Source organism: Macrobrachium rosenbergii, chromosome 16, assembly GCF_040412425.1.
Source record: "Macrobrachium rosenbergii isolate ZJJX-2024 chromosome 16, ASM4041242v1, whole genome shotgun sequence".
NCBI lineage: Eukaryota > Metazoa > Arthropoda > Malacostraca > Decapoda > Palaemonidae > Macrobrachium > Macrobrachium rosenbergii.
Window position 1 is genome coordinate 27,929,725 of NC_089756.1, and position 27,986 is coordinate 27,957,710.

A 27,986-nucleotide genomic window follows, 5' to 3' on the forward strand; every position below is an offset into this window, starting at 1 on the left:
TTTAATTATGTATAGATGAATCCCGTGGATGAACCCAAAGCAGAGCCGCGCACGCGCAGAAAGGATTTGAATGGGAATTCCTGGGAAGTGGCGCCAAACACCGACGAAGGAGGTTGAGGGGGTAGGAGTTGGGACATGATAAGGGGTAATGACGGGTTACTATAGTGAGCGCTTAGTAAGAATTCGATCAGTCTTCTCTCCCTCGTCGCGTCCGCGGCAAGAGGCAAATCGCTCTCGTCGCTTCGAGACAGAAATGGGATTCCTTTTCGTTGGACAGGCGGCCACGCCACTGGCAAACGCTTTTCCCGAGGTTCTCTGAGTTTTTACTGGCATTAAGGTACTGTTCATCCGTAGTGGCACATCTGAGACTTTTGGACTTTTCTGGATGGGAAACATTACACGCTGATGTTTACATTTAATCATTAATGATAGCTTCAGTGGAAACCCTCTGCAGCTTGAAGAATCTGTGGTAAAAAGTGAACTTAATTACCCGAATGCATAACCTGCAATCATGCGTCGATAAAAGATACAACTTCCTCATTTGAAAAGGGATGATTCTGATGCCTCATATGGAAAAAGTGATGGTATGATCCAACGACAGGCGAGAAACGTAGGTAAGGATACATATGGTTATGAACTGTTATTTCGTCTCAAGATGTTTACATTAATACCGATCATGATGATTATAACTACCGAGTTTTAAGTTTTTCATTTTTAAAATTCATCGGATAGAAAACTGTATGCAAAGAAGAAAGCATATCTAATATCACAGGATGCAAATTTCAACTTGCTATCGCACTGAAGGCCTTTTGTCACGGATCGCAATAGTCTCATATCGAAAAGGATACGAAAAAAAAGTCTGATAAGATCTTCATGCAACTGACCATGAATCACATGTGACTCATGATCGAGCTTCTGGGAAAAGTATCTTTCCGCTGGGTTTCGCAATAAGAATATTAATAACATATAAATTAATACATGATAAACTGATAAAGAGGGAACAAATATTGAGAAAACGTTATTTAGATTAAAATGACTGTGGTTGAAGTTTCAACCACTGACATTCCTCGATAACGTATTCTGATTGTTTTCCTCGTAAAATCTGGGTATCTGAAGGTTTCAACTTAATTTTAGCTATGAACCCTTAGTGGACTGATCGGTCAATTTTTCTTTTCATAAACATGACTTCCTCCCCATCGATCGAGTGGAGTTGTGCATTTATATTAGGCTGTATTTTATTAGGGTAAACAAAATTTTTACGCTTAAGCATCTAAGGAAATGTGTGTACAAAAACACTCAAATGAAAATGGTGAATAGATTTCATAACCAAGAAGTGCAGTTGCAGTAAGGGCTGATAAATGTTTCGGCAAGGGAGCGAGTTCGGCTCTTCTAAACCTGTCAACAAGACATGTTTGGTTCAAGTTCGGATGAATGATGAGCTTTTGTTTGGTGGATCCTGAAAACAGGCCACGACAGACGAGAAGATTCTGCATGAAATTATTTGACTGACTTAATCTTCCCTGATGAATCCTGATATTAATTCATAAGACTAAATGAAATATCCTTTTCTTTGATACAATATATGCCGTGATAGATTATGATTCCTATACGAAATAATAGTCTTAGACAGCCCAAGTTAGAATCCTGTGGCCACTGTATATAGTATATTGCTATCCCTCCCTGATTAGCTGTTGACAGGACATAGTCAAGTACTGCAACTTTAAGGTCAAAGCAGAGACTACTTCTTATGATTTCTGAGGCAAAATAATCTTCGGCTGCCGATGCACTTCTTTCAGGCGTGTGCTTTCCCACTGGGAGTTTAGTTACATTTTTAAAATATATCTGAGGAGAATATGATATTTATGTATGAAATCTGGGCCAGTGACATAGCGCTGGGGCCGGGGAGGCAATTCAGCTCCGTCATAGCAATTAACATATGAAGTGCTTTTGATTAAAAAACAAGTTATGACAAAATACACAAACAAGCATGCACCACTGCATAAAAGTTACGTATGTCATTCACAAAAATTTATGCGTTCAACCTCTTCACATAAAATCTCGCCTAAAGATTTCAACTGAAGGCCACAAGTTGCTCCAGCTGCTCGCAAATAGCCAGCAGCACTAAAATAGGCTCATCCGACAACGACCTATCACAAAGAGCACATAATGGATGAGTGGGGAGGCTATTCCCGGTCGCATTTTCCAGAGACACAACCGAGTACTGGGGCCTTTCCCTGAAAAAAGCGGGACGCCATATCTTAAAAACTAACCACAGAATTTTCTTGAAAATAATCTCATTATGGTTCCCACACCCAAATTACATCCACAATACCATTATAACCCAACCCAACCTAACCTAACCTAACCTAGGGGTATGGCAAAAAAAAAAAAAAACCGGTGCTGATGCAATGCAAGCATACATCTCAGGAATTTGCTTCGGTTCTCAGTCAGGCTAAAACAACTTCAACCTTTCGGCTACTATTAAAACTTCTAGCACTCTGCTGGCCGCGAGTTCGAATCTCCGACCGGCCAGTGAAGAATAAGAGGAATTTATTTCTGGTGATAGAAATTCATTTCTCGCTATCATGTGGTTCGGATTCCACAATAAGCTGTAGGTCCCGTTGCTAGGTAACCAATTGGTTCTTAGCCACGTAAAATAAATCTAATCCTTCAGGACAGCCCTAGGAGAGCTGTTAATCAGCTCAGTGGTCTGGTTAAACTAAGATTAACTTAACTTTTTTTGTAGCCCAGAGGCCAATATTATCACAAAAGCTTTTATATCTCTTATTATTGGTAAGGGAAGTTGGGGGGGGGACACTACCGCTCTTGCCACTTAGGTAAAACGTGTTCCCTAACTGGCCTTTTCATATGGGGGTGGGGAACATTTTTAAAGTCATGACAATAATTTGCTGTAACTTCTTACGCTTCCCTGTCTGTTTCCTCATTACCACAAATTCCTACGTGAGAGGGAACCCAGCTTTTTCGACTATTAAAAGCTCTCAGAGAACGTAATTGCACTCTTCAAGCTACATGACATGACAAAGCATTTCTCTTTACTTTTCAGGACGAGTTCCAAAAAACGTAACTAATGCTGTTGAAAGAATATTTTATCGGTTGTCATTCTGAATAGCATTTTACTTGTCGAGTTCAAAATAAACAACATTACATTGTCTAAGGCCGTTACCATGAATTATTATTATTTTTTTTATATATTTGACCAACTACTTTTTGCGAGCAACGAGGATTCATATATGGGAAGCCCCTTTAGTTTGCACGGAAGACTACCCTAACAATAAATACGAGTCCCAAGATTGTTCAGTGTGCCGATGATGTGACACTTGTGGGTGCAGTAGTCTCCACTTATGAGAGACAAAGCTGCCTTTAGTCTCAATAGTGACATGGGGCGAATTAGTGAAAAGTGTAATCAGTGGGGTATGAGGCTGAACCCCAGGAAAACGAAAACACTATTGATTAGTAGATCTCGCTCTGATTTTCCTTCCCATCCTCCGCTTCAGGTGGATTGGACTCTGCTACAAGTCTGAAGCTTTAACTATGCTTGGTATAACTGTTTGGCTCACATCTTACTTTTGAGACACATCCGGTGAAAGAGTCAAAAATGCTTTTGTTTCCTGACCTTGACAGTTGTGGCTGGGACCATCGACAGATGGTCTCTTGTTTGTCACTTTTTTTATAAGCTGTACTTAAACAGAGATATTTCACATGATGTTCAATTGAAACCACAAAACTTCAAGCAAAGATGTAATGCATTACTGCCCTAAAGCAATTCTTGTATTTTAAAACTTCCTTAAATTTTGATCTGTTTATTAATCTTTTGTTTATTTTTTCCTTTTCTAACAACTGATCTCTTCTTTCTGTATTTCCTATTATCTTCTGTTTCTTCTTTCAAATGAACACCATTTTCTTTGGAAGCCTGAATTTCAAGTCAATGGCCCCTGTGGGCTTGTTTCAAAGGAACAGGGTTCATTTACTGAATAATAATAATAATAATAATAATAATAATAATAATAATAATAATAATAATAATTATAATAAAACATGCACTTCATGTGCCGAAGGTTGTGTATTTCACAAGTTTCAAATGATGACCAGGAAGGAGTCACAGTTGAAGGCCACTTTCAGAGAACTTAAACCAGTCATGCATGGTGATTTACAGGGAAGTGTTACGCGATCAAATAGCAAAAGGATATTAGAAATAACTAAAGACTTATACACATATACATGCATAAACAGCCATGAAATTAAAAATATAACAACGATAACAACACTACCAGAACGACCCAAATGACGCCTCAAGAGAACGTGGATTCTGGGGCTCTGGAGAGCTGGCAGGCACTTGTTCTTAAGAGCAGTTCCACCCTCGTGCCTGACTACCGTGATTTCTATGCCAATAATGACGCCACTTGTAAAGACTACACACAATAAAGGACTGACAACACTACCCTGTTGGATACCAGACAAGATAACTTAAACCCGCTAATATCATCAACTACTCCTTGTTGTCGGTCACATAATGAACTGTGAAAAATAACACATATATATATGTATATTATTTATATATATATATATATATATATATATATATATATATATATATATATATATATATATATATATATATATATTTATATAAAATAATAGAAATCAAATCCATATTGAGTCCAAAATGGGAATTATATTTAATTATACACACATATACAGTATATATATATATATATATATATATATATATATATATATATATATATATATATATATATATACATATATATACTGTATATATTATATATGATGTATGTATGCATGCACGTACGAGTATGTACATGCACTACTTCAATTTCATTCATCGAATATTCATTCAGTAAGCAACTGATATCTTAATCCGATCTGATTCTGAACGTATCTGGCAACTGTTTTCTAACCGATCAGCATCCTGTAGAATTCTGTTTAAGCAAATCTCTGCGATAGCAGTCATTTCCTTCGGCGAGAGTGAAACCCTCACGAGTTGTTTTGTTAGCAACCCAATGGTCGCCATAAGCTTCCCTAGATTCTGTGGGACTGAAGGATTTCGAGAAAATTTAAGATCAAAGTATTTCCGTGATAACGATAACGACCCTTAGGAACCTAAGGAAAATGTACGTTTTAGTTTTCTGTAAAGGAAAACTATTGTGCCGGCTTTGTCTGTCCGTCCGCACTTTTTTCTGTCCGCCCTCAGATCTTAAAAATTTCTGAGGCTAGAGGGCTGCAGATTAGTATGTTGACCATTCACCCTCCATTCATCAAACATACCAAATTGCAGCCCTCTAGCCTCAGTAGTTTTTATTTTATTTAAGGTTAAAGTTAGCCATAATCGTGCTTCTGGTAACTATATAGGACAGGCCACCACCAGGCCGTGGTTAAAGTTTCATGGGCCGCGGCTCATACAGCATTATACCGAGGCCACCGAAAGATAGATCTATTTTCGGTGGCCTTGATTATACGCTGTACAGAAAACTCGATTGCGCCAAAGAAACTTCGGCGCATTTTTTTTACTTGTTTAAAGCTGATTTCTGTGTCGTAGCCTTGAGTCAGGATGAAGCGAAGCAAGATGAAGAATCGCAAAAAAAAAAATAAATAAATAAATAAATAAAAATAAATGTGAGTAGTCCCGATATCTCTGGAAATATTTCCGATGTGGTTTCTAGCCTATGAAAGGGATTGTTTTCCATCCGTGCGGGTCAACAGTCAAACAAATTTATTATGTGAGTAGGTCATTGTAACTTGACCTTATTTTCCTTTGGCTGTCATGAAAACGACTACCGAAATTTATTATTATTATTATTATTATTATTATCCTTTTGAACTACCTACTTAATGCTCACACGATATCTGTGGACAAGTATGATATCAAGCTTAACCAAGCCCGGTATTGGAAAAATCATGTGGACCATATTTCTAATATTTTGTTCGCGAGGCAGACAGTGTATACAACTAATTCAGTCATTGTGCACTGTGAAATAATTTATATTCTTCCAGAAAAGATTTAAAGAACGGCTATAGACTGCAATCTTTATTTTATTTTATAATTAAGCTTTGCTTTCATTTTCCAGCTTCTAGCTAGCAAGTAATCGCGTGATACGAGCAAATCAACTCTCGCCAGGCACGAAATTTCATTCGGTGAAACTCCCAGTTTCACGTACTGCATACAACTCTAGCATGTCTAACTGAACAACTTCTTTTACTTAAAAATAACAATAAAAAAAAATCATATGTAATCGGTTTTAGGGAATCAGTATTTCTGTAGATCAATTACGAAAACATTTTCTCTCCCATGTGAGACAAGTTACCAGTTTATTATATAGTTAGCCTATGACTCCGGAGCGATGAAGGAATTACTGGTATCCAAACAAACCACCGCCATTAAGCCTTCGCAGGATAAACAAAGTCTTCATGCCGAAAGCAAACGGTGCCACGCCCCGACGCGATTTTTTCCTCTCGCTGCAGGAGGAAGCTGCCTTTCGTCTAATCAACACACACACGGATGCGAGTGAGCAACAGTGCTGCCGCCAAGCGAAGTGATTCATTTACAAATAGGTGCGAATAAACGCCTATTTTTAGGGTTTTTTTTTTTCGGGGAGCTAATAAGATTCCATTTAAGGGATGCACGCATTGCATGTTTTATTTGGGACACGCCTAAAAATCTGACGGGGTCACACATGCTAATTACGTCATTATCTACCAATCATTAAAAATTTGATTACAATTTTTTTCCCTTGGTTTAGTTTCCTTTCGTTTTGAATCAGAAGCCCCCACAAGTTTCAGCGATGAAAAGCAATGTCTGGATGACAAGACGAGCGTACGTACACTCACAAACCATAGATACGTGAAGACGTATATATATGAATTCTTAAGGAACACACCTAGGATTTAAGGAGACCTTTACAAAATAATGATCGTCAGCAAGCGCGCGAGTACACACATCTGTCTATCTATCTGCGTATATATATGTATATATATAGTGTGTATGTGTGCATACACAAACACAAACAATATTGTGCTGGGAGAGAAGTTCAAATATTTGCAAAAGTTGCCTTATTGCCCATTACTGCAGCCGAAAACATAATGCCACCCACTGCTGAAGCAATACCAGTTGGAGCGAAAGTGTTTGCGGCGTCCCTTCGGCCACTAGCTGCACCCACTTTTCAGCCTTTTACTTTACCTCCTTTCCCCACTTCCTCATTCTTGCTATCCAGCCTCTCTATTGATTCTTAGTGCAACTGTAAGACTGTCTCCCAATTCCATCTGAAGACCTTTGCACTTCATCTCATTTATTTTCTGGATCTCTTTACTCTGCTGTCCAACTCCCTCTTTTCACTGTCCTCCGCTCTGACTGGCCGAAGTGACACAGTGCTTGGCTTCACCCTAAACCTCATAAAATAGCATATTCCTTGGTTCCGTCTCAATTTCTCGAACACTTCGGAAGCTCAAGAATAAGGAAATACCGGAGGTGTCTTTGTACACGGTACAAGGGCGACATAAGTTTATTTGCCACTTGTCAATCCATTGCACACGAATAACAAGAATACATGAAAAGACCAACACAGTCACGACGGACATGAACTTGAGGAAACTGTATCAACTGACTCGAGTGAATACTTTCCTTGTTACAAGCTGCCGAACATTCATCGATGTAGCATGGGTCTGAATGGTCATAAAACCGTCCATAAACCTCACAGTGACATGTGAAGAGAACTTATCTCCCGCAAAGACGTTAATGAACTTCAGTGAACTCAGGTTCTCCACCAACATTCAAAAATGCTGAGATCGTCTATGACGTAACAAAGAAAACGGAGACAGTAATATTGGCATATTAACCTTCTATGGAATCCTAATCTACTCGGCATGAAAGTACTGTGTATAACACCACATAAAATTCGAACTGACTATCGCCCTTCGTACGAAAAGCAACGACTGTAGCATGTCATAAGAATTGCAAAATTTTTAGCCACAATACATAACAATAAAGATGTACTGAAAAGCAAATAATAATATGACGACAATTTAAAGGATAAAATTACAGAAAGGAGGATAGGAATGACAAGATAAAAAAAACAAACAAAACAAGTAAAAATTGCGCCGAAGTTTCTTCAGCGCAATCGAGTTTTCTGTACATCGTATAATCAAGGCCACCGAAAATAGATTTATCTTTCGGTGGTCTCGGTATAATGCTGTATGAGCCGCGGCCAACGAAACTTTAACCACTGCCCGGTGGTGGCCTATCCTATATCGCTGCCAGAAGCACGATTATGGCTAACTTTAACCTTAAATAAAATAAAAACTACTGAGGTTAGAGGGCTGCAATTTGAAATGTCTCATGATTGGAGAGTTGATGATCAACATACCTATTTGCAGCCCTCTAGCCTCAGTAGTTTTCAAGATCTGAGGGTGCACAGAAAAAGTGCGGACGGACACACAAATAGCCATCTCAACAGTTTTCTTTTACAGAGAACTTAAAAAGACAGGTCATCATTCCATCGACGTACACGATCTCAGCTGATGTGGCGTTAGTTTATAACATTATATCAATCCATCATTGCATCCGTCCCCTACCCCCAACCAAAGCCCTTATGTAAACACTCAGCTATCAAGACGTGGGCGTGAAGCCGTGTATGCTACGGGCACTATCATGCCGAGACCGTAGACGCATGATAAACAGAGTCGTAGTAAACAAAGCGTCAGAAGCATTCATCCCATCTCCCTTCCTTCCAAACTCTGTTATGATATTGAAGAAGAAGAATTTACGAACACTGAGGGTTTCTCGGCAGCCTGCTGAGTGTTTCAAATATTTATTTTCCCTCGGGTAGGGGACTGCGTTTATTTTGAAAGAAGGAAAAAGATGGTCGTCCATGGGAAAAACTTCTAAAATTATAGTCGTTAAGCAGAGAGAGAGAGAGAGAGAGAGAGAGAGAGAGAGAGAGAGAGAGAGAGAGAGAGAGAGAGAGTCAATGACTGAAACTTGATTCTTTGGATTATGAAGTTATAAAGGGGTGGAGGACATGAGGTGGCACTGATATACGCCTGTTGGCAGAAACCCGATAATCTCTAAACAACTCCGGCAAAACAAAATTGGCATTTTCGTGAAGTCTTGCGGCAAAATGTAAAAGTGGGAAAAGGTAAAGGGTCTTTCGGGGTCTGTGATGAACGTTCTACGTCATTCAATCACAGGATTGTAAAATCTTTCAGGTACCAAAAGTAATGCTCAATTATCCTTTAATCCTTGTGGAGTCTCAATTATTTATTGCGTTTCTTCCACTTTGTTTAGTGAGCCCAATAGTCAAGTGGTCTATTAACTCTTGATACAGTTGTGTATGCAACCGGGATTAAAGTTTGGCGTCTCGACAGACAAATCACACAGTCCGCTTTCAAAGCGACTTCTCAACTTGTAATCAGAAAGATAGACTATAGGATTTAGCTCAAAGGCCAAGCGCTGGGACCTATGAGGTCACCCAACGCTGAAAGGAAAATTGACAGTAGCAAGGACTGAAAGGTGTAACAGGAGGAAAACCTCGCGTTGCACATGATTAAATTGTTAGAGAGGGTGGATAGTCGGAAGAAAGAGAATATGAACGAGCTACAGTAAAAGGAATGAAACGGGTTGCAGCTAGGGGCCGAAGAGACGCTGCAAATACCCTTTAGTAATGCCTACAGAGCACCGCATGAGGTGCACTGACGGCGCTACCCCCTTACGGGATTGTAAACAGACGAACACTAAACGTGGAACAGATTCTCATTGTTTTGTCAAGAGTAACCCCACCCACGTTATGAAGTTAGCCGTCATTCACAATTTCCTCCCTGAAATAAGGCGGCGAGGGGGACCTCTATATATAGTGGTGTGTATACTAGCACCTTGTCACCATACTTTGACTTTTTCGTCCTTAGACTGCCACCTCTTTTAGTACATTTTCATAATTAATACCTTCCCCTGCTTTGATAAGATATTGCTTTAACCTTCCGTAAAGATGATAAATGGTACAAGTCTGATTCAAACCGGAGGAAGCGGTAGGATATACCAAGCCTCAAAGTTATGTTAAGGAATACAATTCTGGAATAAATCGGCTGGTTAGTTTTATACGTAAAAATTTTGTGGATATAATGTAAAGCGTGTATGTATATATATATATATATATATATATATATATATATATATATATATATATGTATATATGTATATATATATATATATATATGTGTGTGTGTATGTATATATATATATATATATATATATATATATATATATATATATATATATATATATATATATATATATATATATATATATCTCTTAATCATTCACGTCTACAGTTTCAATAAGCGGAAGAAGTTTTCATAACTATGATTATTGTTGATAGCACCACTTAACCCAAAATATAGTTCTAATATGCCAGTGAACATCCTGAAGAGAAAACCACATTAAAATTGGATATAATCCCACCAGAGCAAATCATTCTTTACGATGCGATCTAGAGCACCCTTAGTGATGGTTTCATTTATTTATTTATTGTGTTTTCAGGAAATCAATCAACTGATCCCTTGCTGAATTCATAACAGGAAAGTTCCATAAAAGCGTTTATGCCATATAAAAAAATAATCCACCACTAAATCCCTCCCCAACGCACGCCCCCCACCAACCCCACAGCTCCCCACAAAAATAGAGCCACAAAGAAGCTACCCTCACGTCAGTCACAGCAAAGATTTTCGCAGTCATTACTTGACGTGAAGTGTTGATTAAAAAAAAACTAAAAACATAAATTAATTCTATAATAATAAAAATAATAATAATAATAATAATAATGGAGAAACAAATTCATAGTTATTTATATGTACATATATTTAAAGATAAATCTGTACAGATTCCGAAAGCTCTCTGTACAGATTTATCTTTATATATATATATATATATATATATATATATATATATATATATATATATATATATATATATATATATATATATATATATATATATATATATATATACACATATACATAACTGTGGTCGTTTCTCCATTTTAAGACTCACGCTACTATGAGTATTTTTAATAATAATAATAATAATAATAATAATAATAATAATAATAATAATAATAATAATAATAATAATAGTTCAAGCACATAACAGCAGCTTTGATCGATAGAAAAAGAAGCTGAGCAACGTACAGAAGAGCTTTGGCATTACCCAGGAATATAAAACAACTAAAGAAAAGAAATCAAAATGACGTGACGGGTGAAGCTTCGCCCTTTCATTCATGTACAATGTCAAGATAAAGAAAATCGCACATACGAGAGTTAAGACTGCCCCTATCATGACACTACTGCAGTCTCATTCTAACCCCAAAGTTGTGGTAAATGATTTGCCAAAATTTCTTACAAGCTCAGTTTCTGAAATTGATGGTTTTAATTATTTTCAAGAAAAAAATTAGGTCTAAGTTTCCTCGGCGCAATCGAGTTTTCTATACAGCCGCTGCTGCGTATAATCAAGGCCACCGGAAATAGGTCTATCTTTCGGTGGTCTCGGTATAATGCTGTATGAGCCGTGGCCCACGAAACTTTAACCATGACCCGGTGGTGGCCTGGCCTAAATCGTTGCCAGACGCACGATTATGGCCAACTTTAACCTTAAGTAAAATAAAAACTACTGAGGCTAGAGGGCTGCAATTTGGTATGTTTGGTAACTGGAGTGTGGATGATCAACATACCAATTTGCAGCCCTCTAGCCTCAGTAGTTTTTAAGATCTGAGGGCGGACAGAAAAGTGCGAACGGACAGACAAAGCCGGCACAATTGTTTTCTTTTCAGAAAACTAACAAGGCGGACTACATATTTTTTTCATCACTGTCTCGCAGTCTTAATTAATGTTAGTTAGGCTTGGCATTTCCACGGCATTTTCTCTTTCAACACTTAAGGAATTTATTTACCCTTTCCAGGTTTCCAGTTCCCAAAGATTTTCAAGTTTTCATAGCGACTTCATATAAGTATGAAGTACGTGAAAACCACTGCATTGAGAATACAGCAAAGCTGTTTTTAAAACCGCTGTTATCAAGCTTTCTTTTTTTACAGGATGTTACAGGATGTTTATATGGACTTATAAGAGCAAAGGTTCTCGTAAGATATTAAATACATGCAAAGCAGAGTCACATCTAATACATTGTAATTTTTTAAAATTAAATTTGCAAGTATCGTGGTCACCGTTGATTATCAACGTTTGGAGCTTAAAATATAAAACAACAAAGCTTGACTAAAATGTGAGAAAGACGATTATAAAATTAACAGTCGAAAGCGTTGGAAGGTAATATACAAATATTTTTGGAGATAAATAAATATTATAATATACAAAAACAACGCGTATATTTTACAACTATTTATAGCATTAATAGGACATAAAATAAAAAATATGTGAAGAATAAACAACCTACCCAAAAACTCCAGACAGTTATTACGAATATATTTGACAACCTTCTGAAAACCACAAGGCGCTTGCTCACTACTTGTAGAGGAGAGGTTTCGACCTATCCTGACTGTACAGAGAAGTCATTCATATGTAAACGAACTTCAAAGCGAGTTGGAAAACAAGAGTCCTATGCTTTGTCAAAATTATTTCTTTCTTTAGGTAAAGTTTTAACTGTTTTACAGCAAAATTTAAGGAAACGTCGCAATTACGTGGAAGATTGCACAGGAATTAATGCCGCTATGAACTTTAAATTCTATATTAATAAAATCCGAGTGGGTCTTTCTCGTTTGTCCGCCCCGGGAGGGGGCGGGGTAGCTAAGGGATCGGAAGGGTAAGAGAGACATGAAACATCCACCATTCTCCTGGAAACCTGTTTGTCCGCCCCGGGCGGGGGCGGGGTAGGTAGGGGATCGGGAGGGTAAGGGAAACATGACTGGCAGCGCCGGGTTCCAGCGCAGCGTAGCGTGCGCTATCGAGTTCGTTTGATAATAAAACTTAAAAATTACAATTTCACAGATTTCACATGTCCGATATACCGTGCTTTTCTCTTCTCGAATAACTAGTATGAGTCTCTTGACAAGTGATAAGAAAGACCTAAAACAAACTCCGCTTCACTAAAAATGGCAGAGCAGTTTTTTATTTTTTATTTTTTCAAACCACAAGAGAGCTTGCTTTTCACTGCAAGATCAAAATTATAATTTTCTGAAACCATGTTTCTCTGTGTTAATATTTCTGCTTTTAGAGAGGACCTAAAGAAGTAAATTCACTGTGTTATCATTTCTTTCTTTATACAGAGAGGGCCTAAAGTAGTAAAAAGAACTCAATACTGACAATTGTTTTCAAACTGGATAAAAATTCTACATAACCCAGTGGAAAGTTCCTGCGTGGTGGTTTTAAATCATGCACATATGTGAATGAGAGATCTTCCTATATACGTTATTTACTAAATCATTTAAAAAGTAGCAAATTGCTTTCTACATGCCCCTTACTCTTCATTGTCTAAAAGTATTGGGCTCAGCTTACGACTTGCAAGGGCTCGAGGCCCGTCGGGAGAAGCAAGCATTTAGCATAGTTCCCCATGGATTTCAAACTTTAACAGTTGAATTAAGGCCTAAAAAATAATGCGCAAGATATGCACTTATTTTTACGGCACAGCCTAGATTTAGGTAACACAAAGGAATATTAACAATAAATTTATATTTACTTATATTCACAGTATTTACACTAACCTTAACATTTCCTATGAGATAATGATATTATGTACTACAAGGGACACTTATCGTGACTTCTGAAATAGTCGACAATTCTCAGATTTAGCCCATTAAAATATCATCATCCATCATCACTTAAAAAAAAAATTTTTTTCTTTCTAGGTAACATGGGACGAATACCATCCGTCTACAGGAGTAAGTCCGCACGTCTCAATTCCCACTGGGTAATCGCTGTCTTCCTCCCGATGCTCTTATCCTATCCACTGAATCAGGCCACGGAACTGACAGCGTTGCCGAAAAAAGATGCGTCCCAACTCTCTGGAAACACAGAACCTCTGGCAAATATTCATGGCGACAGGATGCAGAGCAGTCGAGGGAGCAATTGCCCCTCCTCAGTGAATGGTTCCAGAATGAAAAGGGGTGCTAATGAAAATGACGTAAGTGTACCTTACGAAAGAAGACCTACTTGGAATTCACTTTCATGGCGGAACATCTCTCCTGATGATAGAAAGAGGAATCACTCTAGCACGCAAACAACTAGGAATGAAGTGGATCATGAGCGAGTTTTTTTATTAAAGCCGAGGGATGCTGGGTCAACCAGTGACCAAAACACTGGTCATGACCTCGCAAGCCAACCTCGCCTTGATCCAAGCGGGAACCACCATGAAGGATATCGACCCAACTTTCGTCTAGCAGATCTCAGCCGAGAAGCAGGCATTAATGAAATTAATAACACCGCAAAACAAACACGGCTGGCAAGGTCCAGCCCTACAAACAAACCTAACTACTCCATTACACGATCGAATGAAACGAGATCCGAGAAGCGAAGTGACGCCGACTCAAATCGACAAATTAGAGAGAACGGGTCGGGGTCGGACGCTCGTGGGAGGCCCCTCAGATCGCCAAATGAGGAGGTTTCGGGAGCGCCTGCGATTTTGCCCAACAATTGTGAAATACCTTGGTCATGTTCGAAGCGGGCATCCATGAACATGACCCTCGACGGTGATCCCAATGTGATGCGCAGGTAGATAATAGGTGACACTGAGATAATCATTTATAAGTTGAATGATATATAGAAATTAATGAAAGAGCTATAGTTGTTGATAAATGGTAATACAGGCCACTGAAACATATATCGGCAAACATACAAAGAAACGCTAATAGACGGGTAATTGCTTTAATACACGCATACATACATACATCACACACACATACAATATATATGTGTGTATATATATATATACACACATATATATATATATACATACATACACATACATACATACATATATGCTTAAAAATCACAGTAGATGCACGTGATTTAGTGGAGCAGTGAATTACAGGAATGACAGAGAAGCTCAGAAAGCTGCCATTTTTATTAACGCATTCGTGCCCCCGACGATGCGTTAATAAAACGTGAAAGCGCTTGGTACTGAACTTCTGCCTCGTCATTTTCTGTGGATTCGCTTATATATATATATATATATATATATATATATATATATATATATATATATATATATATATATATATATCCGTAAGTACATAGCCTCTTCTGACGTCATGTTCCTGCTGTTTGACGGAACAAAAGTATCCTTGTCAGTCTTCGCAGTTAATGTTATCAAATGGTCAGGGAAGCCGAGCTTGTAGTTCCATACCCAGTAATGGCAACAGAACCACGGGGAATAAATAAAATACTAAACCCTAGGTTTCGAACGCGTTTGGAGGGGGCGCATAAGAGAGAAATGTATAATCGTTGATCTGGACCAGGAGAGAAAGTTGTATTTTTGGCACTTAGCAATGTGAGCAAAGAGTGATTGTATCTAGGGTAGATGAAAGGTTGAGAAGGGATGGGCGAAGGAGTGCAAATGCTGCTGTTTCAGGGTTGCATGACTATAAGACTGAGTGCGGCAAGAAAAAACTTGAAATGTTGCAAGCATATGGTCCAGGAATAGATAATAAAAGAGGGAAAGAGAGTGTTTTTGGGTATTTGAAGAATATGAAAGTAGAACAGTGGTAGGTAATGAAAGTACAAGTGGGGAAAGAGAAGATAATTTGGTAGGTATGGAGACACTGGAGCATGTTGAAAATGCAGAGTCTTGTGGGAAATGTATTTGGAAAACATTTGACTTTAGGTAATAAACGATTAAATTGAATGTAGAATTTAGGCCAAAGGCCAAGCACTGGAACCTATGAGATTCTTCAGCGCTGAAACGGAAATTGACAGTAAAAGGTTTGCAAGGTGCAACAGGAGGAAAACCTCGCTATGAATCAATTGTTAGGAGAGGGTGGAAACTAAGATGGAAGTAAGAGAATATGAAAGAAATTAAGAGAATATGAAAGAACCTTAAGTAATGCCTACAGGGCACCGCATACGCCCCTAGGGGGTTGGTAATATATAGTTCCCATAGAACAGTATATGTGACTATTCTCGCGAGAGAGATAATGATGAAGGAGCGAATTTACTCGATACCGTTCCTATACAGTAGATGAACGAGAACTCACAGACGCTGACTGACAGAAAAGGAGTGGACGGAGGTATATCTGATAATAATTTATCTGAAGAGGTTATGATAGATAAAAGTCTAAGTGGGAGAAAAAGCGGTGAATATAGAACTGTGAATATAATTAATAAAAGAGAGTTTGATGAGAGGAAAGAAAAAAAAAAGAACATTATAGAGGAAATTGGATGAAATATGAATTAGAGTTCAAGGCAAAGGTAGGGGTGCCAGAGAGAATGTAATTTTTAGAAGTACGACAAATCTGCAAGGAGATTTTGCCGGTATGGAAAATCATGCGAAGGAAATGAAAACATAGCAGGTGATATAAACACAAAGAAGGATGGTGAAGAAAGAGAGAGAGAGAGAGAGAGAGAGAGAGAGAGAGAGAGAGAGAGAGAGAGAGAGAGAGAGAGAGAGAGAGAGAGAGAGAGAGAAAGAGAGCATTTGAGGTATGACAACTGAGTGACAGAATAATCTCCTACAAGTACACGGGAGGATGGGTAGGGCAGTCAAGAAGAAAGAGAGAGAGAGAGAAAGAAGGGAAGTAATACTATTACAGGGAAGAAGGTAAGAAAGCACTTCAGGGAAAACAAATTGTTCTGCAAGAAAACAAAGGCAGGCAGAAAGATTAACAAGTAAAGCGACCTAAGAATAAAATATACAAATATACATGCTATTTGAAGTGAGCGACGCGTAAGGTCGATGAAGTAAATATTTTGGAGACTTGCTGTTGAATGTGGGTGATCTAAACGGGGCAGAGACGAATGACGCGAGAGCGAAAAAAAAAAAAGGTTAATGTAAGGATGAGATTGCTTGCCGAAGTGGCTGTTGAAGAAGTAGGGAGAACAACTATGAAGGTGGATGAGACAGGGGAAGACACCAGGAGGTAATGGAATTACGAGTGAGATGCTGCGGTACGGTGGTGAAAAGTGACTGAAAGGCTGACCAAGGTGTGTAAGGCGGTGGCCGGTGATAAAGTCACAGGAAAAAAGCCACAGAAAAAAAGTTAAAATTTTGGCTAGGAAAAAAGTCGCAGGAAAAAAAGTCACACTGACTTATGGTGACCGGTAATAAAGTCACAGGGGGGAAAATTCACAATATTTCTTGGGGGTCATTATCTTTATGGTATTCGCAGTCTTTCGTTTACGATTTTACGGTAACCCCCAACGGGCTTGTACTAAACACGCCGCAAAGGTGGATGCATATCGGGTTCAAACCCGTGGGGGTCACTATCTAGGAAAGATTAATGTGACTTTTTTACCTGGATTCGTGCTAGATATGTCTAGGTGAAGGAATGGGTACGAAGAAGAAATTCTTCCTTGCTTGAAGGTAAAGTTGATAGAGGAGGCTGAAAGAATAAAATGGTAATGACATTACTAGGTATGACCAGGAAGGTGTCTGGTTGGATTCTGATCAAGTACAAAAGATGACGAAAAGAATGACTGGAACCGTGTGGGTTCAGACAAGGCAGCGTGTGTGGATCATGTTTGTTAAGAAACTGTTACGAGTAGTTTGAGAAAAAAAAAAAGGAAAAGCTATGTGTGACGTACAGCTGGCTAATAAGTTTACGATAGAATCGACAGAGAGGCGATGTGGAGGGTTTTGAAGGTGTATGATAAATTAAGAAGATAAGTCGCTGAGAGCAAAATTAGTGAGCATTTTTGTGCTGCTTTTCTACGAAACATTATATATATATATATATATATATATATATATATATATATATATATATATATATATATATATATATATATATTAGATAATGTTATGTGTAATCCATCTGTGTAAGCTTTCAAAAGATAAAAGCAGTGATAAGAAGCCCGGTGAGGATGAAACAAAAAAGAGTGAAGGAGGGTGAAAAACAGTGGCAAGTTCGTTGATTATAACTTCGGCTTTGTAAAAACAAAATATCTGATAAAATTTCTGTCAGCAGTGACGGGTTTCACCGGCACACTTAACTTGTCAGTGCATAATTTTCCATTGGCATATTCCAATTCTTAAATATTAATCTTACAATGGAAAGGTCAGCAATGTTACAAGTCCCGTTTTTCATAGAGATCATTGATTTCATTCTTATTCAAATATACTGGGGGAAGCTTCTGTGAAACGATAACAAAATCTTTTTCAGTCTTGGTAGATCAAGATAGCATTTAGATGTACAGGTAAAAATTATACGTACTTAAGATAACATCAAATCTCATAACAAAAACAACGGGTTCAAACGGTAGGCTGAATTACTCATGCCTCTCTCTCTCTCTCTCTTTCATTTATTATTAAGTTTTGCCTACCTTAACTTCCCTGTTTATCAGTTTATGTCTTTCCTTCCAATCATACACTAGTTCAATAACAACTCTCATTTAGTATTACGTTATATCTAGCCTAGACTTCCTGTTTATCAGTTTATCTCTTTCCTTCAATGATACAAGGACTAGTTCTCTCTCTCATTTAGTATTTAGTTATTACATCTAGCCTAGACTTCTGTTTTATCAGTTTATCTCTTTCCTTCAATGATACAAGGACTAGTTCAATAATGCTCTCTCTCTCTCTGTCACAAGCACATATGGATAAGAACAAGCTATACATTGTTACATTTTCTCTTTCTGACTGTATTCTAACACAGCAAGTGCCAAGCACATTACAAGGATTGGATGTACTTATTACACATGAAAGCCACTTAAATAAACAACTGCTTGTAACTAGGTGCAAAAGTTTGTACATGCCTCATTTTACATATTTCATATGTTTAAAGAGAGCCGGGCGCTCGGCTAATTCCTGAAAACTGATCTTTATTCGGAAGAGGACCCACTCACCCATAATGATTCCAAACGATGACATTTTTCGTTATGCCCATTATTCTCTCTATCTGTTATTCCTTTCTTACTTTTTTTTTCATGGAATATAATGATTTTTTAAATCATTATCTCAGACACAAAGCCGAAATATAAGCATACCTGTAAGAGATATACATATACATGTAAAATAAGAGATATACATATACATGTAAAAACAGAAATTCCTACCCTCCCCAACCCAAAAAATACATCTAGTAATACATTATATATAATTTAGTACACCAGGAGAGATAAACAAGAGATTCAGAAGCTGTACAGACTAGACTGGAGAGATTTCTTGCTATTTATCTTTATATGCAAAGAGATTTCTCCTCACGCATACATAGACAAGTACGGTATTGAGATTTTAACAGTCGATATTCTAGGGTTTATTACTTCTCTCTCTCTCTCTCTCTCTCTCTCTTATATAATAATGCGATCTAAAGCATAAATTTCAGCATATCTGAAGTGCATTTATTAGGAAGTCTAGCCAAGTTTATTTGGAAATCTCACCAAGCTCCTGGGAAATCATCTTTTATATCATAAGACCCTAAACGACACAAAACCAGATCGCAATAGAATTTCTCAAAAATTGTAGAAAAAGTATCATAAAAATGATTATAAACAGTACAATAAACAGAAGACTAAAACACCATGCAGAATAAATAGAAAAACTACAACTACAGATCATAAACTAAAAATTTCCTCAAACATCCTGAAAATGTGTTATCTGTTGAAGAAGTCACATTTTTGCATGATAAGGCACCGCGTTTCAAGGCTCTTCAGACACAGGAGCTGCTTCGAAACAGTGGTGAAAAAATTAAATAATTACTAATATTGAAAACAACACAAAAGCACAATTAGTAGGGCTACATTAAAAAATACATAGAACAAACCCCCGAAAAATTTCTATGCCACAATATGGACACAAAAATTTGGACAGAAGTAACATTCCTTTGAGCATTTGGTAAAATGGCAAAATTGTTTTCACGAAAACATACAACTAAAACTGAATAACTTAGATAAATGATGAGATAGAAAAATGAAAATGAATTTGGAGGTAAACAGACAATTGTATCCGATTTGGAAATCAGTCTTCACTAATTTTCAAGTTTGCGAAAAACTCAAAAAAAGCTTGCCATTTCACAGGTGGCCAGACGTAAAGTCACAGGAAGAAAGTCACAATTTTGGCTGGGAAAAAAAGTCACTGGAAAACATTTATGGTGGCCGGTAATAAAGTCACAGGGAAAAATTTACAATATTTCTTAAGGGTCACTATCTTTATGATATTTACAGTCTTTTGTTTGGTAATCCCCAACGGGCTTGTACTAAACACGCCGCAAAGGTGGATACATACAGGGTTAAGACACTTGGGGGTCACTATCTAGGAAAGATTTAAGTGACTTTTTTCCGGTGACTTTTTTTCTGTTACTTTTATACCTTTTTCACCTCGATTCATTTCACAGAGCGCCCTGTCGGTGTGATGCGGACTGCGTCATCTACGGGGACTGCTGTGCTGACGGGCAAACGTCGCAATCAGCAAATGACGAAGGAAGGGCAGCAGACAGCAACCACAAAATGGACGGTCTTGGAAAAGAAAAGGAAAGAATTCTGGCAGACGAAGAGAAAAAGAAGTTGAACAAAATGGAAGTAGGAGTGAGGAAAGGACACAGCCATAATCCTCCAACTTCATGGACTTGTGGCCATCTCGCTTCTTCCAAGTTAAGACAGGTACGCTTAAAAACAACAGTCTGCAAGTATTCATACTATCAAATGTTTATGCCTCCATTTTTATCTGTGGGTTGTGTTAACCTCCTTGCTAATTTGAAGAGAATTTTTTTTTTTATAACCCAAGGAAGGATTTGATCCTTACGCTGTATTTGAGTAATAAACTGAGGTTAGGAAGATCACAGACTGCTGAATAACTGAGTAACTGAATCCCTGAATTTTCTGTTAATTATCCTGACCATTGATGTCAGAACTGTGAAATTTGAGATCTTTCCCACTGTAGACAGTGACGCCCAAGGGTTTTCGTGGGTCGTTTCCTAGGACTAATATTTCTTGGGGGTCATTATCTTTAAGATATTTGCAGTCTTTTGTTTATGTTTTGACGGTCATCCCCAATGTGCTTGTGCTGAACACGCCGCAAAGGTGGATACATACCGGGTTAAAACCCTTTGGGGTCACTATCAAGCAAAGAGCCGAAATTCGTTTCAAGAACTACTAGGAAAGACAAAATTCTACGACACATTAAAAAAAGAAGTGGACACAATATACCCACATGCGCCTCGCAATTATCAATGAGTTACCATCACAGCAATAATTATATCACATCACTCATGAGCACTGAAGATGAAAATCACATTAACAAGAAAAGGCAGAATTTAAAAGCCGCCATAGTTAACAAAGAAATAAAATTGTACTTCAAGTAAATGCACTGAATAACGCATCAAATGCAAAATAAAGAAGGTGATTCTCTCAATCAACGCAACTGTTTTGGACACTGAGAAACACTGGCGACCAAATGCCTGCAATTATCCTATCACAATAAATCAATCTGAAAATGTAATGAGAGGAAGGGCTGGGTTAGAAAAGACAGATATCCAGACGCCAGCACTCTCTCTCTCTCTCTCTCTCTCTCTCTCTCTCTCTCTCTCTCTGCGATGTGATGTGACATAATTACTGCTGTGATGTTAACTTCGTTCTCCATTCTTCTGACAACATCACGTACCAGTTTTGGTCGATGACTCATCTCTGAGAAATAATCCTGGATAACTCATCAATAATAATTAATTGGAAAGCTCATGTTCATACTTCGTCCCAATGCTCATCAATAATAATTAATTAGAAAGCTCATATTCATACTTCGTCCCAATGTTTTTTATTCGAAAGTCGAGACACTCATCTCCATGATTCATATAGGAAACGTTTTCAGAATGATAATGAAATAAAATATTTTTTCTGATGTACTATATATCAACTTAACGTGGTTTAGGGTGCATCTGGAAACAGACATCGCAAGTACTTAGGATATTCAAAGATTAATTTTACCAATAGCAAACTTCTTAAAACGTAATATATATATATAAGAATAAAACAATTTTTTAACAGAAGTTTCCGCATAAAGATTCTCAACAAAGCTTTCCTGTAAGAAAAACACTTAGTAAATATTTATCATTATAAGTCATAAGAGGAGAAGAAGTTTGCAGTTATTATATTATCTCTGAATTGTGATCTACAATTAATCACCATCGGAATACCAGTCATGAAAATGATAACACATGAATTTACATTACAAAGGTCTGTCTTTCAATAGAGCTTAATTTTCTTTTATAGCTTTGAGAAAACGGTAAAATATACCTTGTTATCTGAAATCTTCACTCACACACATCCAGAACCCATTTTTTTTTTCTCATTTCAGGTATACATGGTAAACAAATGCCCCGACCGTGCGCCCAAAGAACTGTCGGATAAGTGCGAACGAGTTTCGGTTGAAAACGACCCTCAGCGATACCTGATGGATATACCCGTTGTTTCTCAGAACTCTGACATTGTTTACAGCAACGATTTCTGCGCTAAGTGCCACAACGATTTCACAGTCAAGGAGTACAACGTCACCGTCAGATGTACTGGAAACATAACCTCGCTGGAAGTCCTAAGGTTTATGACCTACCATCCTGGTGAACTGAAATGGTCTGAGAAGGATTTAGAAAAGGCTTCGCCCGAGCACCCTCCCAGAGCAGAAACCACTGGAATCACATGCTCTTTGGATGTCTCCTACAATGACGTCGCAGGCCGTATATGTGAAATTGGCTTAATTGAAAACTGTCAAGATAGCTGGGGTGATGAAGACATCAAAATAAAGTGCTCATCTTATAATTACTATGTAGAAGTCGGCAGAAAGGTGTACAAAAATTGGCACTGTGCTTTGTGCAATGATGAGCCAGAACACAGTATCAAATGTCTACCACCGTACTTTATTCAATTAGTGTCTTGGCCTCTTCCTAGCCTGACAGATCTCTTCAGTGCAAGCGGCCATTGCGAAGAGAACCAGGTCTGGAATATAATTTACAGCAAGTGTGAAAATGTTTCCTGCGGATCTCGATTTACGCTGAAAGAAGGACGATGTGTACCAAACAATGGTAGCCTGGAAAACGGCAGCAGCCAGTCTTTCTTGAATTCTACCTGCTACACTCGCGAGTTTCTGCTCAACGACAGTCTCTTATTCCCGAATGGAAGCGTGTACTTGAACCCCACGAAAGAGACTTATGTCACCGGAGAGTACGAGTTTGTCGACGATACCTGGATCAAGATTTGTCGACCGGCGGATATGTGGACCCCTGTCATGAACGTCATTTCCACCGTTCTCATTTCCATATCCCTCATCTGCATGGTGGTTCACGTGGTGATCTTCGCCCTCTTGCCCAAAAGAAGGAACATTCCAAGCATGAATCTCTGCTCGATGACGTTGTCTCTTTTTGTCAGCGAGCTAGTTTTCGTTGCCCTCTTTTACTTCAATGAGAATTACCCGTTGTGTGTCGTCATAGCCATTATCATCTACTACTTCCTCACCTCGTCGTTCTTGTGGATGAATGTCATGAGCATAGACATATGCAGGACATTCCATTCGCAGACATACAAAACTAAATCAAGGAAAATATTCATCCAGTACTCTGTCTACGCATGGTGCGCGCCTATGGCTGCTACGGTCATTGCCTTGCTCACAGACCAGTTTGCCGACTCAGATTTCATTCTGAACCCGCAATTTGGCACTCAGAGGTGCTGGTTCAACAAAAAGTGGGGTCTTGTTGCCTTCTTTACCTTACCATCAGGATTGATTGTCCTTGTCAACCTGGGACTATTTGGAGTATCAGTTTATGACATCTACAAGCAGCACAAGTCTGGGGAATTTGCCTCAGCCACAGTCCAGAGAAACGGCAATTCAGTCAACAAAACGAAGGAAGAAAAAGAAAAGGAAAAATTTCTCAAACCAACTTATTCTGGCCCCAACCTTAAGCAGTCAGATATCTCAATAGCCAGTGGCTCTGAATCTCCTCGGTGTGCCGAGCGTTTTCGAGAGAGAATCCAGAGAAGAATTCACGCGAACAAAAAACAGCGAGTGAGACTGGTGCTTTACTGCAAGCTTGCCATCATCATGGGCCTGACGTGGATATTTGCTTTTGTCTCTTTTCACACTGAAAGCTTAGTGTTTGAATACCTCTTCATCGTTTTTAACGGACTTCAAGGTACATTTATATTCATTGCTTTTGACTGCAAACAAAAAATATGGGATGAGTTATACACAAAAATAACAGGAAAGAAGGTTGTCAGGAAGAGCACAGAATCCTCATTTAACACGAAAGAGACACCAGTGACCTCCTCAACAGACGGGCAATACAAGTACCGATGGTCATCCAACAGGAACCAGGACGGAAGTCGAAAATCATCGCCTATCCCTCAACCTGGACCAGTTGCACCGTAAGAGCATGATGACAAATTTCCCAAGTCCTCTCCTGTCATATGCTGAGAAAAGTAAAAGTTTCCCAGAGTTTTGCCTAACTTCGTCACTCCTGCTGAAACAGAGATAAATTAATGTGTCGTGTAATCTCGAGTCGTGGAATAATATTATATTAATACAGAGATATTGAATAACCTGACACGAGGAAGCATTTAAAGATTATATTATTTGTGAGAATGTATGTGCAAGCAAGTACTCAGGCAATACACATATATATCTATTTTGGCCTGTCTTATCTTCTCAAAGGGGGAGTGACTCCATGTATTAACGTTCTGGTTCTTAAACAGTCCGTCACAGTGTTTCATGTTGCACATTAGCATAGGACCAGTTACTCTAGTAAGCATGTTGCACCTATCACATAACCACTATCCTTTACTATTTACAACCAAATAATTAATTTATTTATTTATTCATTCATTCATTTATTTCGTCCCGTGCCGCTACTTATACGAATTCCATGTGTACCTGATTATGTATATTTCTCTTAATTTGTTAATGTTAGGTGTAGTCAGACCACTTTCTTGTGCCATTTATCCTCTGCAGAGGTCTATTGAATTCCATTTAACCTCTGCAGAGGTCTATTGAATTCCACTTATCCTCTGCTGAGGTCTATTGAATTCCATTTATCTTCTGCAGAGCCCTATTGAATTCCATTTAACCTCTGAAGAGGTCTTTTGAGTTCCATTTATCCTCTGCTGAGGTCTATTGATTTCCATTCATCCTCTGCAGAGGTCTATTGAATTCCATTCATCCTGTGCAGAGGTCTATTGAATTCCATTTATCCTCTGCAGAGGTTTATTGAATTCCATTCACCCTCTGCAGAGGTCTACTTAATTACATTTATTCTCTGCAGAGGTCTATTGAATTCCATTTATCCTCTACACAGGTCTTCACCCTCTGCAGAGGTCTACTGAATTCCATTCATCCTCTGCAGAGGTCTATTGAATTCCATTTATCCTCTGCAGAGGTCTACTGAATTCCATTTATCCTCTGCAGAGGTCTATTGAATTCCAATTATCCTCTGCAGAGGTCTATTGAATTCCATTTATCCTCTGCAGAGGTCTATTGAATTCCAATTATCCTCTGCAGAGGTCTATTGAATTCCATTTATCCTCTGCAGAGGTCTATTGAATTCCAATTATCCTCTGCAGAGGTCTATTGAATTCCATTTATTTTCTGCAGAGGTCTATTGAATTCCATTTATCCTCTGCAGAGGTCTATTGAATTCCAATTATCCTCTGCAGAGGTCTATTGAATTCCAATTATCCTCTGCAGAGGTCTATTGAATTCCAATTATCCTCTGCAGAGGTCTATTGAATTCCATTTATCTTCTGCAGAGGTCTACTGAATTCCATTTATCCTCTGCAGAGGTCTATTGAATTCCATTTATCTTCTGCAGAGGTCTATTGAATTCCATTTATCCTCTGCAGAGGTCTATTGAATTCCATTTATCTTCTGCAGAGGTCTATTGAATTCCATTTATTTTCTGCAGAGGTCTATTGAATTCCATTTATCCTCTGCAGAGGTCTATTGAATTCCATTTATCTTCTGCAGAGGTCTATTGAATTCCATTTATCCTCTGCAGAGGTCTATTGAATTCCATTTATTTTCTGCAGAGGTCTATTGAATTCCATTTATCTTCTGCAGAGGTCTATTGAATTCCATTTATCCTCTGCAGAGGTCTATTGAATTCCATTTATCTTCTGCAGAGGTCTACTGAATTCCATTTATCCTCTGCAGAGGTCTATTGAATTCCATTTATTTTCTGCAGAGGTCTATTGAATTCCATTTATTTTCTGCAGAGGTCTATTGAATTCCATTTATCCTCTGCAGAGGTCTATTGAATTCCATTTATCTTCTGCAGAGGTCTATTGAATTCCATTTATCCTCTGCAGAGGTCTATTGAATTCCATTTATCTTCTGCAGAGGTCTATTGAATTCCATTTATTTTCTGCAAAGGTCTACTGAATTCCATTTATCCTCTGCAGAGGTCTATTGAATTCCATTTATCTTCTGCAGAGGTCTACTGAATTCCATTTATCCTCTGCAGAGGTCTATTGAATTCCATTTATCTTCTGCAGAGGTCTATTGAATTCCATTTATCCTCTGCAGAGGTCTATTGAATTCCATTTATTTTCTGCAGAGGTCTATTGAATTCCATTTATCTTCTGCAGAGGTCTACTGAATTCCATTTATCCTCTGCAGAGGTCCATTGAATTCCATTTATCTTCTGCAGAGGTCTACTGAATTCCATTTATCCCCGCAGAGGTCTACTGAATTCCATTTATCCTCTGCAGAGGTCCATTGAATTCCATTTATCTTCTGCAGAGGTCTACTGAATTCCATTTATCCCCTGCAGAGGTCTACTGAATTCTTTTATCCTCTGCAGAGGTCCATTGAATTCCATTTATCTTCTGCAGAGGTCTACTGAATTCCATTTATCCCCTGCAGAGGTCTACTGAATTCCATTTATCCTCTGCAGAGGTCCATTGAATTCCATTTATCTTCTGCAGAGGTCTACTGAATTCCATTTATCCTCTGCAGAGGTCCATTGAATTCCATTTATCTTCTGCAGAGGTCTACTGAATTCCATTTATCCCCTGCAGAGGTCTACTGAATTCCATTTATCCTCTGCAGAGGTCCATTGAATTCCATTTATCTTCTGCAGAGGTCTACTGAATTCCATTTATCCCCTGCAGAGGTCCACTGAATTCCATTTACCCTCTGCAGAGGTCCATTGAATTCCATTTATCTTCTGCAGAGGTGTACTGAATTCCATTTATCCCCTGCAGAGGTCTACTGAATTCCATTTATCCTCTGCAGAGGTCCATTGAATTCCATTTATCTTCTGCAGAGGTGTACTGAATTCCATTTATCCCCTGCAGAGGTCTACTGAATTCCATTTATCCTCTGCAGAGGTCCATTGAATTCCATTTATCTTCTGCAGAGGTCTACTGAATTCCATTTATCCCCTGCAGAGGTCTCACTGAATTCCATTTATCCTCTGCAGAGGTCCATTGAATTCCATTTATCTTCTGCAGAGGTGTACTGAATTCCATTTATCCCCTGCAGAGGTCTACTGAATTCCATTTATCCTCCGCAGAGGTCCAATGAACTCCATTTATCTTCTGCAGAGGTGTACTGAATTCCATTTATCCCCTGCAGAGGTCTACTGAATTCCATTTATCCTCTGCAGAGGTCCATTGAATTCCATTTATCTTCTGCAGAGGTCTACTGAATTCCATTTATCCCCTGCAGAGGTCTACTGAATTCCATTTATCCTCCGCAGAGGTCCAATGAACTCCATTTATCGTCTGCAGAGGTCTGCTGAAAACAGAATAGCTGAAATGAAAGTCAGTACCACTCCTGTAACTCCTGCTGTCATCGCTCATAATTTAAACGTACCGCTGTGATTGCGCTT

At 38.4% G+C, this 27,986-nt stretch overlaps 2 protein-coding genes across 2 annotated transcripts in view; one reads left to right on the forward strand and one right to left on the reverse strand.

Moving 5' to 3' along the window:
• The window catches only part of LOC136847240 (uncharacterized), a 693,244-nt gene that overhangs the window by 13,886 nt on the left and 651,372 nt on the right, over positions 1-27,986 (reverse strand). The gene's annotated exons all lie outside the window — the stretch shown is intronic.
• LOC136847237 (uncharacterized) lies at positions 190-27,978 on the forward strand. The gene is made up of 6 exons (XM_067118722.1): positions 190-614; positions 13,878-14,739; positions 20,514-20,778; positions 22,469-25,470; positions 25,595-27,111; positions 27,453-27,978. The coding sequence occupies exons 1-4, from the start codon at positions 587-589 to the stop codon at positions 24,527-24,529; spliced, it is 3,216 nt and encodes a 1,071-aa protein (XP_066974823.1). The 5' UTR covers positions 190-586; the 3' UTR covers positions 24,530-25,470; positions 25,595-27,111; positions 27,453-27,978.